Source organism: Rousettus aegyptiacus, unplaced genomic scaffold (assembly GCF_014176215.1).
Source record: "Rousettus aegyptiacus isolate mRouAeg1 unplaced genomic scaffold, mRouAeg1.p scaffold_m13_p_12, whole genome shotgun sequence".
NCBI lineage: Eukaryota > Metazoa > Chordata > Mammalia > Chiroptera > Pteropodidae > Rousettus > Rousettus aegyptiacus.
The window spans coordinates 57,921,477-57,936,631 of NW_023416287.1; the positions used below are offsets into that span (position 1 = coordinate 57,921,477).

General features: G+C 37.6%; 1 protein-coding gene across 5 annotated transcripts in view; it reads left to right on the forward strand.

Moving 5' to 3' along the window:
* LAMA3 (laminin subunit alpha 3) overlaps positions 1–15,155 on the forward strand; it is a 234,359-nt gene that overhangs the window by 191,843 nt on the left and 27,361 nt on the right. For all 5 annotated transcript variants that reach the window (XM_016166528.2, XM_016166610.2, XM_016166449.2 and 2 more), the window contains 16 exons: positions 347–457; positions 564–675; positions 898–1,065; positions 2,040–2,236; positions 3,404–3,520; positions 4,202–4,356; positions 4,619–4,760; positions 5,516–5,618; positions 7,013–7,129; positions 7,215–7,394; positions 7,888–8,030; positions 10,062–10,232; positions 11,647–11,798; positions 11,955–12,117; positions 12,546–12,679; positions 13,517–13,661. In XM_016166528.2, the coding sequence (XP_016022014.2) occupies positions 347–457; positions 564–675; positions 898–1,065; positions 2,040–2,236; positions 3,404–3,520; positions 4,202–4,356; positions 4,619–4,760; positions 5,516–5,618; positions 7,013–7,129; positions 7,215–7,394; positions 7,888–8,030; positions 10,062–10,232; positions 11,647–11,798; positions 11,955–12,117; positions 12,546–12,679; positions 13,517–13,661 (2,310 nt within the window). The remainder of the gene's footprint in view (positions 1–346; positions 458–563; positions 676–897; positions 1,066–2,039; positions 2,237–3,403; positions 3,521–4,201; positions 4,357–4,618; positions 4,761–5,515; positions 5,619–7,012; positions 7,130–7,214; positions 7,395–7,887; positions 8,031–10,061; positions 10,233–11,646; positions 11,799–11,954; positions 12,118–12,545; positions 12,680–13,516; positions 13,662–15,155) is intronic.

Sequence of the window (15,155 nt, forward strand, 5' to 3'; positions counted from 1 at the left end):
TATCAATTTTATTTTTTTATTTCATTGATTTTTCTCTGTGGTTTTCCTATTTTCAAGATCATTGATTTCTGTTCTTATCCATATTTTTTAGGCCATTAATTCAACCAAAGTAGCTTGTCTTTTCACATTTTTAAATTTGCTACTTTTGGTTTAAAGCCATGTCATGACTTACATCGAAAAGTAGGTTATTCATGTAGGCTATTTCAAAGAACCATATTGTTTTCTTGAAACCAGCATTGGTCTTGCTAAATGAATCTTTTCATATCATCACCAGGTTTACCAAGTTGATAGCACTTACTCCAAATTTCTACTCTAAATTGAGATTAACTTTGTATTTTACTTTCAGAATCAGCTGCTCAACTACCGTTCTGCCATGTCAAATCATGGCTCAAAAATGGACAGCCTAGAGAAAGAACTGAGTAATCTGAATCGTGAATTTGACACTTTGCAAGAAAAGGTAGTGTGTTAAATCGATAATGTTAATTTTGTTTTTTGCTTTCAAAATATTGTTAATTTTTCCCCATTAACTTAATTTGTTGCTAATCAATGTATTTTTCATACAGGTTCAAATAAACTCCAGAAAAGCACAAACATTATATAACAACATGGATCAGACAACCCAAAGCGCAAAAGAGCTGGATGCAAAGATTAAAAATGTCATCAGGAATGTGCACAGTAAGAAGAGTTACTCAGTCCTATTAAATAGTTTTTAGATTCCATCGCCCTTTTCTGTACACTGAAAGACTTTTCCTTTAAGAATTCAACGTTATGAAAAAGATCCTGCAGGGATACTAAAAAACTAATATGAACCCTCCCATAAAAATATCTGCCTTTAAAAAAAAATAGTCTGCCGGAGTCCAGAATCCCCAGTCTAATAAACTGCTTGATGTTTTCCAGTCCTCCTGAGGCAGATCTCTGGGACAGATGGAGAAGGAAACCACGTGCCTTCCAGTGATTTTTCCAGAGAGGTGGCCGAGGCAGAGCGCATGATAAGGGAGATGCGGGACCGCAGCTTTGGAAATCACCTGAGAGAAGCAGAAACTGAGAAAAGGGAGGCTCAGCTCTGTAAGGATGATCCCAAACTGACTGGTTTTAAATACAATGCGCAAAGTACAATATCGAGTCCAGTTCCAGGTGGAAGGTGTTGTCATTTCAGTGGCTGTGGCTGTTAGAACATCATGGAGTGAAAACGAGTAGCCCCTCCAAGTTATCATGAGGTTGCAGAATATAACGTCTTACCATCAATGCATAAGAAAACAGGTTCTTCTCTTAGGATATTAGATACTGATACCCCTTTTTTCATTTTAACTACATTTTCATTCTTCTTTCATTCAGCTTCTCCCAACTTCCTCACTATGTCATTTTTTAATGGTCACCTCACCACCATTAGGGTTTTGAGTCACAGATTAATATTAGCGCTACTATTACCAAAAAAAAAAAAAAAGGGTATAGTAGAAATTAACTGAATATATCTAAAGGTTTATATACCCAAAATGCCTCATTAGCTCAAAACAGAGATATTAGTTTGGTGCATATTTTTTCAAATACTCTAGTAAATATGATTTCAAGTATTATTCTCTAATAAAATGATATATCAGTGGTTAATATACAGATAGTAGCAGTTTTCTTTTAGCATTTGTATTGTTTAAATTTAACATTAGCCTAGCTTTTAACTGCAAGGAGACGGCAGTAGAAGGAGCATGAGCTGTATACTCTGCAGACCTAGTTCAAGTCCCAAGGCTGACTGGTCATGCAGTCTTCTGTCATTACCTAATTTTTTAGGGCCTCCATTTCCTTATCTGAAACATGAGAATTATAATTACTGTTTTCATGTGATTATCATAAAAATTAAATGAGGCAATGGATGCAATGCGCAGAGCAGGTGCTGCATAAATTTTAGTTTCCTTTTTTCCCATTCCCGCGTAAATTCAAAGAAAACCACGAAATGAGTAGAAACTCAACTCTCCTTCTGTAGTCTTTATAACTTAGCTGCAACGTATTCATCTCTGAAGTGGAAAACATAAAGTGATGTATTACAGTGCTGAATCGGATAAGGAGCTGGCTGGAAAACCACCAGGTGGGGAACAATGGACTTGTTAAGAGCATACGGGATTCTTTAAATGAGTACGAAGCCAAACTCATTGACCTCCGTGCTGCGCTACAGGAGGCAACTGCCCAAGCAAAGAAGGCCACTGGCCTTAACCAAGAAAATGAGAGGAATTTGGAATCCATCAAGGTGCGTTCATAGTCAGAATCTGCATGCTTTCATTAATGAACAGGATGAGTAAGAAGGATCTTTATCATTAATAAAGGGGCAAAGCCTGTCTGTATATCTGGTCTATATACAGCTGTCCTTATGGCAAATGCTAATCAAACAGAAATAAGCATTAAATACAAAACTTAAGGCATCCCTACTCTTCAGTTGCCAGAACAGATTCTGAACTTAAACCACAAAGAAAGCAGAACAAACTGCCTCACCCCTGCCCCTGAAGGAATAATGTTGCTAAGTAGATGAGAAATTAATATTGTTAGAATTAATTCAAAGTATATATGTTTTAAATAACTGACTTTTTGAGTCAAATGTTTAAACAGCATTATCATAATCACCAGCAAGGGCATGTTAAGGCATTACCTGCTTTATAGGAAATAAGTTAAAGTACAGGCCTCATATAGGATCTGCCATGAAAGAATTTAGAGCTCAAGAGTCTATAGAATATATTTTCAATGGTGAACATTGTTTATTAAACCAACAACAAAAGTGTGAGGATTTATGAAATGACAGTAAGATCAAAGTGCAATTACATAGGACTGACCCCAAACAAGAACTTGGTAAAAGAAAAATAATATCTTAGCAAATGGCAATATGCTTAACTCCTCAAACCTCTTTCAATAATAACACCTGTGTTGGAAGTCCTGGTTATGCTAAGGCAAGGGAGCAGGATCCAATTTTATGGGTCTCTGAACTTTGGCAGCCTCCTGGTCTGGCATTCTAAGATCCGATGTGCTCTCTTGTTGAAGCCCACCTACATCCTCATGTGGACTGACACTGAGATGTGCTGATGGTTGGCATTGGTTTATTTGGTTAAAAATCCCTCATTCTGCTCCACAAACCAGAGTTAATTATGTATCCTCTTCATCGGCCAAGTTGATCCCAGCACAGAAACCTTCTTCAACAATGACAACTATTGTTTCATTGGCATATAGTTTGAGGAAACTATGATGACACACCCACACTGCAAAGAGAATTGATTTCCCATCCCTTCATAGTTTCCTAGATGATCTTTACATTCAAAAAAACATTCTGACTCTGAAATTACTTATATGCTATTATCCAATAAATATACCTGCACCTGCTGATAAAATATTCTGTAGCTCAAGCAGATATTCTTTTTATTCTCTCCAGAGACAAGTTCAAGAAATGAATTCCCTACAGAGTGATTTCACCAAATCTCTAGCCACTGCAGATTCTTCCTTACTGCAAACCAACATTATGCTGAAGCTGATGGAGAAAAGCCAGGAGGTAGAGACAAAACTCATTCTCTAGAAAATTGAAAAACATTTAAATTATTTTGTGAGGAAACAATGAGATGGGCTGACCTAATTTTTCTCCAATATATGTCTTTTAGTTGGAAGGAAGTATACCAAAATGTCAATAGTGATGTTCCCTTAGAGGAGGAGTATAAAATGCTATCCCTTCTTTGTGTCTGTTTGAATTACCTAATTTGCCTGCAATGAGCAAATATGACTTTTGTGATGTAAAAAATTGTTATGTCATTTGTAAAATATTAAGCATGCCTTTATTAGCAGAACACATTTTTGGACTGATAAAAGATTGACAACTTTTCTTAGCAGCCCAATGGGCATTTTGAAAATATCTTTTATGTTTGTTGTTTCTAAGTCAGAAAAAAAGTGTTTTGGTTTAGTATAATTTTATACTAATGAGAACAGTGCACTATTATAAAATTTATCAAAGGGGATGGCCACCATAAGGAAAAATATTCAAAATGGTGATAAAACTTGGGAGAATAGTATAGTGCCACTATCTGAAGTAACCAAGGATTAATTGGTATAGTAAATGAGCTTAGAAAACAATTTCTTCTTCTTGTCTCCTTGAACATGTCATTTATGACAGAGTTCAAGAAAATGTCATATATGTTCTTGGCTTAAATCGACACTTCCTCTGTTTACTTGAAAAAAATAGGAATACAAAAAAATAACTGCCACTTTAAATGAAGCAAGACATGAACTAAGTGACAAAGTGAGAGAACTTTCCAAATCTGCCAGCAAAGCGTCGCTGGTAGAGGAGGCGGAGAAGCACGCGAAGTCCTTACAGGACCTGGCAAAGCAGCTGGAGGGGTGAGTGGGGCCCCAGAGTCCAATGCAGATGCCGCTGGGCCCTGGGGTGGAAGCCTCCCCTGGGAGTCCTGGATCTCCAGAACAAGGCAGAGAGGCCCAGGGCCCAGACTGGAAACTCATCTGTAACGGGCACTGCTTCCCAGTCGCGCCCTTGGGGCAGAACTGCAGTACCCCCAGCTCAGGTCTCCATTTGCCAAATGAATCACTGCGTCAGCTGCAGGCCGAGGACAGCTGCTGGAGTGTTCCCTGGTCTGTCTTCCAGGATCAAGAGGAATGCCAGTGCAGATGAACTGGTGCGCTGTGCGGTGGATGCGGCCACAGCTTACGAGAACATCCTCAACGCCATCAAAGCAGCGGAGGACGCGGCCGACAAGGCCACAACTGCATCCGAGTCTGCCCTTCAGGTGGGGCATCTGCACGGGCACCTTTTCTAGATGCCCTCTAGAAACTGTTCACTTTCTTATTTTTTTAATGCACTTATGAATATTTTAAAAAGCATTATTTTAAATCAGAACTTGTTATATAGAATACATTTGAACTTGCTGTAGAAATTACAGTGATTATCAATTTTGAATCAAGATAAACATTGTATCTTGCTTCTTATAAGGTATGATTTTGGGCTGTAATTAAGTATTAGCATTAACCAAAGAAGAGAGAGATTTTTGTACACAACTTAATGACTACTTATTTTCTGTTCTTTGTCTTACACCTAGGCACATCTGTGGAGTCCTATGGGATCTTATATCCTCCATATAATATTTCTATATTTAAAAATAAAGAACAAAATATTAAATATCAAAGAATTAGGGGAAAGGCTTTCTTAGAAGGTTGAAGACTTTTATCTCCCAAAGAGTAAAAACCTAAAAGCAACTCAGTTCTATCTTTAGTTATTGCAGAGAATATTGTACAAGTGACAGTGAGAAAATGAGAGTTTCCCCATAATTTGTCAGTATGTTACCAGAGATAGGTTCACCTCCCCAAGCCACAAAATCTACCTAGAGCCCTAACCCTCTTTTTAAACCTCCTCCTCACCTATGAACCTCATCTTTTAAAGATTAAAGATTAAAGGGCTTTAGGATAGGATGAAAAATCTTACTCCATGTTTCCTAAGGTATGCCATATGCTTAAGGTTCTTACACACTTTATACTTTATTTTCAGACAGTGATAAAGGAAGATCTTCCAAAAAAAGCTAAAACCCTGAGTTCCGACAGTGATAAATTATTAAATGAAGCCAAGATAACACAGAAGAAGCTACAACAAGGTACTGGGGGTGTAGGGGGAGTGGTCAGGATAATGGAGGGCTTAAAAACAACCTGTTGGATCATGAGAGGCAGTCTTAGAGATAAATGCTCTTCTTGAATCTCAACATTGATACAGATTTGTAAATCCATGGTTTATTGTATAGATTTGATTTTTCTACTCAATATTCTAAAATATACTGGATTAATTAGGACTTCTTGAATATAAATAAACCTTGAGGGTGATAGTCCTATTTTAGTTTGGCCTTCAAGGGCTATTTAATCTGCTTGGGACCATTGCATTGGGAACCCACATAGCATAGAGGTATATGCAATGCTGGTTATTTATTTAAGGTCAAGATCATTAGTTTCAGGTCATTGGAGTAACTTCAAAATTCTTAAGTCCTAAAATCTTAGCAATTTAAAAGTACCGAAAACCACTACCACTGTGAAGCATGAGAACTTTTTAATCATAATGTTTATCTTTGAAAATTTTCCACTTACTTATATTTAAATAATAATAATAATTAAATTATCTCAATCTCACCAAATTCCTGTGTCTTAAAAATACTGTGTCCTGATTTTCTGTGGTCTCTCGTGGTCATTTATGGCCGAGCAGCCATCTGAGCCCATGGCCCTCACTCAGCCTCTTAGTGCTTTCAGAGCGATTAGATGCCTTCTACTAGTAAATAAATTTATTTATTTATTTATAAATATTAACTATGTGGAAAATAAAGTACAAAAAATATGTATTAACATGTAATCATTTGCCTAGCAGATGTCAAGAATTAAAATTTTCTAGTATAGCATACGTTCTCTTTATAATTTCACTGAATTTCCTTAAATGTGTCCATTTGAAAATGAACAAAAGCAAACAAGGCCTACTTGTATGTGTGTTTGATTAGATGAGGCTCTGACAACACTCCTTTCTTACACTCTGACTGAAGAGGCATCCTTTCTGCATTATTCATTCATTTGTTCATTCATTCATATTCATTCATTCATTCATTCATTCAATAAATATGTAATAAATATTAAGCCCTGACTAGTGCCAGACATGGCACTTGTGCTAGGAGACAGCAGTAAACTAGACAAACACATGCTTTTCTTTCACTAAGTAGAAACATCAGTCCTCAGCTGAGTGGAAGTTAAGCCCTCCCCTAGTTTATTAAACCTCTCCCTTTCTTTATGTGCATTTTCAGGGAGCCTGGTACCATAGGTTCTGATATGTTCCTGACCTCTGTAGCCAGAGGACCCTGGAAACTATGGGTCTAGGCACAGGCAGTGGGCATCTCTGGGATGACCTTAGGATATAGTTCTGCTCAAAGCTGTATAGACAGTGGCTACTTCAGTAGCCATCAATACCAATGTAGGATCAAAATCCACAGAGTAATTGCCTCTTAATGTTTTATTTTAGAAATCAGTCCAGCTCTGAACAACCTGCAGCAAACTCTGAAAATTATGACAGTTCAGAAAGAGATGATAGACACCAATATCACTGCCATCCGTGATGATCTTCGTGGGATAGAGAGAGGTCAGCATCTCCTGAACCCACCATACTTGGCTTCTTTTGTTGTACAGTTTAGATATTTACACCTACCTATTTGTACATGTATTAGATGACATCGATGGTATGATCAGTATTGCAAAGAATATGGTCAGAAATGCCAACGACATCACAAATGAGGTTCTAGATGGGTTCAACCCAATTCAGACAGATGTGGAAAGAATCAAGGATACTTATGGGAGCACCCAGAGTGAAGACTTCAACAAGGCTCTCACTGATGCGGATAACTCAGGTATCGGGTATTTGGGGGCCAGGACACATTATTCATTTTCTCCATTGTTATGTGCTGTGGTCAAATTAAATTCTTCCCTGAAAGTCTGATCTTAGTTAAAACACTGGTAAACAGCTTCACATAATACATTTAAAGAGTATGGGTATTCTGTTAGTTCAAAGGACCAGGTAGGGTTCATTAACATTACTATTGATTTTCTCTTTTATGGAGTGTAGGTGTAAGTCCCTGAATCATGAGATATTGAATTATGATTGATATTAAGAATCAAAAAACAAAGATTTATTTTTTAGAGTAGTCAGAAATAATGATTTGCTATCTAGATTGCAGAATAAAATTCCTGACCTATTTAGAAAAGATATTACTTGAATCCGAGTCATCTTGTCTAACATTTAGGACCCAAGTATAACACTTGACAAATATTGTCAATGGGAATATCTGTATTTTACTTTTCTCAACTCATAATTGTAAATGTGTTTTATAACCTCACCAATAGTAAAGAAATTAACCAACAAACTGCCCGATCTTTTGAGCAAAATTGAAAGTATCAACCAACAGCTGTTGCCGCTGGGCAACATTTCTGACAACGTGGATCGCATACGAGAGCTAATCCAGCAGGCCAGAGATGCTGCAAATAAGGTAGGGGACCAAGGCTCGTTCTTTGATAAGTGCCGTATTCATCAGGAAAGCAAAGGCTTTTGTTTACTCAAGAACCGATTGTCTTTCTTGCCCTAATTCTTTGGTTGCTTGAAATGTGAAAGTTGATTTCCTCCACTCATCCTTGAAGAGTGGATAATCATCTGACATGTCAGGGACCTGAAACACTTTCCTCCTCAGTGAGTTTATGTGGGCAGGAAGAAGGGTTTTCCTGCAGGCCTCAGTTGGTAAAGTATTACTGCGAGTTCAATTTAAGGGTTCTATGATCAGAATGTGCTAATATGATACTGCACAGGTCCTGTTTTCTTACTGTAACTCAAAAGTTACACCTTTGTTGGGGATAGAGGAGTGGTTCCTACCAGCATGGGCATGTTTTGAACATGGAATTACAGCAATTTTCCATAACTGAGGCACTGATTCGCCAGTCTTAAAAAAACTAAATAAATGGAAAAATTCCAAATGTCCATCGATAGGAAATGAATAAAACTGTGACAAATTTATACAACAAAGATCATACAACAAGAAATATGAGTGAGCTGAAGCCAAGTGTATCGATGAGGATAAATCGGAAAAGAGAATGAGGCAAAGAAAACAAGTCGTAGAAGGATATGTACAATTGGAGACCATTTATATAAAAATATTTAAAACTTGACAAATAAGACAAATTACAGTTTATAGAAAAATATATAATTATTTTTAAAAGTGTTAAAACATGCATGGAACTACACATAGGAATCCAAATTCAGGGTAGCAGTGACCTTTGAGAAGAGAGAGGAATAGGGACGAGGCGGACTACGCAGGGGGCTTCAATTGTATCAGTAATGTTTCATGTCTTAAGATGCTGGTGCATATTCAGTTATACTCTCTCTCTTTTTTTTTTTGGATTCATGAAATGTTTTCTTAATTAAAAAAAATTTTAATGAGTTGGAGTTTTCAAAGCACAAGGGCTTGCCAGGAAAGACTCAGGATATGGTTGGGTACAGCGGAAGACGGAGAGTAAGAAGAGAGGGATAAAATGAGCCTGTGCACGTGGGGGAGGGGATCTCAGTCACATCACAACTCATGCCTCCCTCCCCCCCGCCCCCCCACCCCCTCAGCCCCCCACCCCGCCACCGCCACCTAATGCTTTGCATATATATACAAGTTCCTCCATAAATATTCAAATGCTAAAATGTAGAGTTTATGTAAGTATCATTCCAGGAGTGTTATTCGTTAGATTGTTAGAGAATATTTATTTTCTATGTTTTAACGCAGAGCTCCCCAAGCTGGTCCACAGACTGGATCTAGTCAGAGAGCTTTTGTTACTGGTCTATGATATAGAAGCATAAACTTGAGAGTAAATATTTAGAAACTTTTAATATTTTGAATTGTCTCAGCATCCGAGCATGGGATCGATGGAAAAATACCTTCTTTATTTCATTTTTCTAGTAATTTAATTTCTAACATGTTTTACAAAAGATTTGGTCCAGAGCAGATTAGACAAAACAACAACAATGACAACAATGGTCCTTCACCAAAGTATAAGAAGCAGTGTTTTAGAGAGCCTTGATGCCCTCATTTTTTAGGTCTGAATTCCTGTGATGACATTTAATAAGTTCATGAGAAGTAGTTTCTTAAAAAGTTCCTTTAAAAATCTCTTTGATGCATTATATATTTATATATGCCTGGCATCATGCTAAGTGCTTCCATATGTGTTAGCTCATTGACACAGAAACCTTCTGGGGTTGGAATTACTATTATAATAATGATTATATTTCTGCTACAGAGAATGAAATACACTTCTCAAACACCAGAGGGCTGATAAACAAGAAGAACATGAATGTTTTATTACTCATCTCCTGAAGCAGTTTCATGAGTTTGTAATCCAGGTCTAGGAGATATTTATACTCTTTTGCGCCTTATCAAAACAACTTGGAAAAGGTTAAAAGGAGTAGCTACGAAATCACAATCTACCACTTAAAAGAGCATACCCACTTTTCTCACAGGTTGACACCATAGATCTTTCTCTCACAGGTCGCTGTCCCCATGAGGTTCAACGGGAAATCCGGTGTCGAAGTCCGGCTGCCAAGTGACCTGGAGGATTTGAAAGGATACACATCTCTTTCTTTGTTTCTACAAAGACCTGAATCAAAAGAAAATGGGGGGACTCAGAATATGTTTGTGATGTACCTCGGAAATAAAGATGTAAGTATTGCTTTGGCACTTCTTTTGTTTTTAAAACAGAATATAGCTTTTGAGGTGTATGATACCACTGTGTCACTGAGGTTGGCACAGTGGGAGGAAATCCTACCAACATGTCAACAAACTCCACCACCTCTGATAGCCCCACAGGGGCCCTTCTGGCAATCACGGATTATTATCTGCCGGCAGATCTAGGCCCAACACATGGGCATACATGTGTACTCATTAGCGCACACACACTAGAGTTCAGGATCAGCCCCTTCCCCCCATGACCAGAGCAATAGCCAGGCGTCATGAGAGTTAACAGTAGTTCTTCCGCACGGAATTATGACCCTGTTCTCTTTCTTAGAACATTCAGCCCCAGTCCTTTCTCAGTTCTGTGGGGTGGGGACCATCTGTGGCTGAAGACTGGAGTGAATGAAGCCTCTTCTACCTAATTAATCAGAAATCTAGTTGCCCCATCTCCTTATAATTTTAAATTCTTTAAACCACTACTGTTACTGGCATTTTGAACAGTTCATTTTAGCTTTTAATGCCTCCACTTAAAATACATTTCTTCAACTTGTCAGAGGAAAAGCTAATTGGTTAGGAAACAAATTTTTGGAAAAGAAATATCTAAAACATGGTTCTTGAAACTTCTGTCCAATTAAGAAATAGCTGGCTGTCATTAGTGGATATTTAAAGCTTCCTAAAATCAACACATTATTAATCATTTTTTCATGCTTTAAGGTGATGGTACTTTATTTGTAGCTTTCTTATGATATGACTTTTTGCTCTGTATTATGACAAATTGCTCTGTTTAATCTTTGACAAATTTATACCATATTCCTACTACGTACCATACCCTGTACTTATAATAAAGAAAAATTTTTTTCTTGAATGTACTTAATATTCACTTAAAACTGATTAAAATGGTGGATTTTTTTTTTTTTACCACGTTAAAAAAACTTGTATCTACCTTAAAATGCTTATATTATTACAGGAGAAATATACATATGTAGCTGACTGTGATAATATAAGGTACTAGGTGTTATAACAGAGGCATGCACAAAGTGTTAAGAGAATGTTGTATTACAGTATGGAGAGAACAAAAAATGGTTTTTCTCCCTGTTAAACTAAAATCTAATGGAGTCCTGAGTCCTTGTCTGGCTCATCTTTATGGCTGGTGCTTGGCAAATATTTGTAGATCAAGCACATGGCAGAGTGAATAAATGAGTGCACTATACCATGAGCAAAGTCAGCTCAGACATTATTTCTTCTATCTCTATTATTCCATATAAGGATATACTGCTTTTATCCTGTCTGTTCAAGACTTATTGTATGAAACCCATTAGTTATTTGAGATGCACTCTCTTGGGATAGGAAGTTGAGAGAATATAGTATGTGAAGTGCTCTGAGGTAGACTTTACACCTCCAGGCCTCCAAGGACTACATCGGCATGGCAGTTAAAAACGGACAACTCACATGTGTTTACAACCTGGGCGAGCATGAGACTGAACTCCAGGTGGACCAGATCTTGACGGAGAGCGAAACTCAGGATGCTGTTATGGACCGAGTGAAGTTTCAGAGGTACAAGTCTGATAGACTTCCGTTTAATCTAACTGACACTCACCAAACCTCAATTGTACATGTTGCTGAACCCCATTTTTAGTATCGTGGCCTTGATTTCTTTCATTTTTACATAGATTTTTATATAACTTTATTATCTAATTTATTTTTCAACAGAATTTATCAGTTTGCAAGGCTTAATTACACCACAAGAGCCACATCTAGCAAACCAGAAACACTTCAGCCCCATGACATGGACAATGGAAATAGCAACACACTCCTTAATCTGGATCCTGAAAACGTTGTATTTTATGTTGGAGGTTACCCAGTTGGTTTTAAAGTAAGTGCAAATGTTATTTCACTGAATGAAAATACATAAATTTTAATTGACTATAAGGACCTCATGTCTCTAATTATCAACTGAATATAAGCTGTATTTAACTATCTATTCTTAAAGCTCATCCAGTGATAATAGCAACACTCCAGTACTTACTTCCTATGTGTAGTGATCTGTGCTTAAGTATATTAATTTACGAAGCATCATTATCATTCACACTTCCCATGTAAGGAAACAGACAAAGAGGTTGAATAACTTGCCCAAGGTCATACAGCTAGAAATACTAAAGCCAGGGCATTTAGTTCCAGGGTCCACATTTTTAACTCCTATGCTATATTGATGGTTAAAAGTGATAGATTCGTACTATTTCTTGGTCAGCCTGATCATTGTCCTTTGCTTGGCTAGTAAATTTTTTGTTGCATTTTTTTCAGCTTCCTAGTAGTCTGACATTCCCTCCGTACAAAGGTTGTATTGAATTAGATGACCTCAATGAAAATGTTCTGAGCTTGTACAACTTCAAACAATCTTTCAATCTCAACACAACCGAAGTGGAGCCTTGTAGAAGGTAAATAAAACCTAGAAACTAGTGTCTCTATAACTGATTTTAACTTGCAGGTATATTATGTATAATAAAGGATAACCAGTAAGATGCAATTGATGTCGCTGGTTGCTTTGAGCCAGTAGTTCTTAAATTAGGCATTTATGCAACAATGCTAGTCCATCCCTAAAATCTAATAATGGCAGTCTTTTCCTCATTTACATAATATGTTACATTGGTAGTGTTTTCTCAATTTTGGAAAAAATAAAGCCTTCTTAAATTTTTGGTGCCTCCTACCACAGAATTTTTAGTGTTAGATAGTACCTGCTTTAGACTCAAAAGTGTGTATTTACTGTAAATTTAAAAAAAAAAAACCAATGGTCCACAAAGTATATCATGACTTTCTAAGGAGTCTGACACCTGTACCTATTCAAAACTTGCTGCCTTGAGCTCCTGACCATCCTTCTAGTTAAAAGAATTTGGAATAGTCTAATATGGAACAGACCAAGTACTTATTACTCAGAATAAAAGTATTCTATTTCAAGTTAATAATTTCTTACATTTCAAGCTCTTCAGCTACTAGGCCACATCTTCCTAAGTAGATATTTCCTAAGGGGACTCTTGAATGTTATCTTTGTTGAGCTAGTGTTTGACTATCATAGAGTATAAGGGCACCTCCAGGAGAAACAACTGGTCATTTTAACATTTTAAATATGTTTCCTTTTCTTGAAAAAAATCATGACAACTAGATTGTTTATGCTTCGTTCCGTTTTTCAGATAGCAGCACCTTGCATTAATAAACGCACTTGTGTGGTAGTCCTTTGCTGCTACTATGTTCTGACCAATGATGATTCTCATTGACAGGAGAAAGGAGGAGTCAGACAAAAATTATTTTGAAGGTACAGGCTATGCTCGAGTCCCAACTCAACCAAATGCTTTCTCCCGAAACTTTGTACAGACGATTCAGACCACTGTGGATAGAGGTTTGCTGTTCTTTGCAGAAAACCAGGTAATCTATATTATAAAGCACCTAAATACTAACAAATATGTCAATTTGATTGGTTAATTTGGGGGTAATTGATTTATTATAAACGACCAACTAGATCTGAAAGACACTGAAAACGTTACCTGCATCATTTCCCTTGGCCCAGCTCTACTTTCTTTGGCTACAGGAGTGAGTGCTTAATGAGGCAAGTAGTCAGGAATTCGAGAGCCCGCCACCAAACTGTAAAAGAAATCTTCCCCTTTCCCATTCTATTCTCATTGTCACTTTCATTCTTTGAAAACTACTGTTTGCCTAATAATTTACTTAATCTGTATAAAAACATGTAAAGGCCTCTGGGGCCCTCCGAGAGCTAGACCGTTGGAACTACTGTTTGTATCTTGGTCTGATCCTTGCCAGGCTGTGTGAGATTGTCTTTTAGAGACCTGACCCTTACTTCCGAAGACATGGATGCAGCTCTGTTATCAAGCAGCTGAGAGGCCATTCTTTTTTTTTTTTTTTTAAGTTACTTACTTATTTACTTATTTATTTGTTTGTTTATTATTTGTTTTTATGCTACAGCACCTGGTATTTCTAAGTGGTCTCCCATCCAAGTACTAACCAGAACTGACCCTGTTTAGCTTCCGAGACCAGACAAGACTGGGCACATTCAGGGTGGCATGGCCATAGACAAGAGGCCATTCTGAAGCCCACTAGTTTAGGAAAGGTCCAAAGCGATGCTCTACAAGTGATTGTCAGTGCCATCTGCTGGTAGATGGGCCTGGCTTAACTGCTCCTGTTAATAGCTCTTCTGTAGTTGCTTCTACAGGTAGCATTTCTGGAGAAATATGGATCAGCCCATGGGAGCTCCAGTATGAGAACGTGGGATTCATAAGGAGCTTGGGATTTTACCAGACACTTCTACCTGCAGGGCAGGGATACAGGCCTGATCCAAATCTTTCTGGGATTAGTCGGGACTCTCCGGGAGATTCCAAGGCTGAACCAATTCTGATGGTTTGAAAGGTCCTGATCTGTTTGAAGAATGCAGAGAGCTGAGAAGTCACACAGCATCTTCAGGGCAAGGAGGTTGTTTTTTACAACAAGGTCTTCTTCGTACTCCATTTTATAGTTCTTGGAGACTAAGAACCAAAAATACTACTTATATTAGAAGAAAACTTACAAAATTCTATAGTAACCAGATAAGAGAAAATGATCCAGAGTGCTGCTGTGAAGTAGGATGGATCATCACACTCAGTGAATTGATGTTATCCTGTTATTTATGAGTGTGATGAACCCTAACTGGCTTCCAAGGGCAAGGCTTAGGATCCACATAAGGACTGATTCTTCTTGTAGATAAGGACTCTGGCAGAAGACTTCAAAGAGAGGCCTTCTTATCAATAGAGAACTGTGTAAGAGCGAACCTTCTAGCCCTACAGGACAAATTCCTCAGCTTATCTTTCCACTAAGGAAATGGATGGTTAAATTATGTGAGAATACTTTTCATCTAGAGTATAAGGTCCT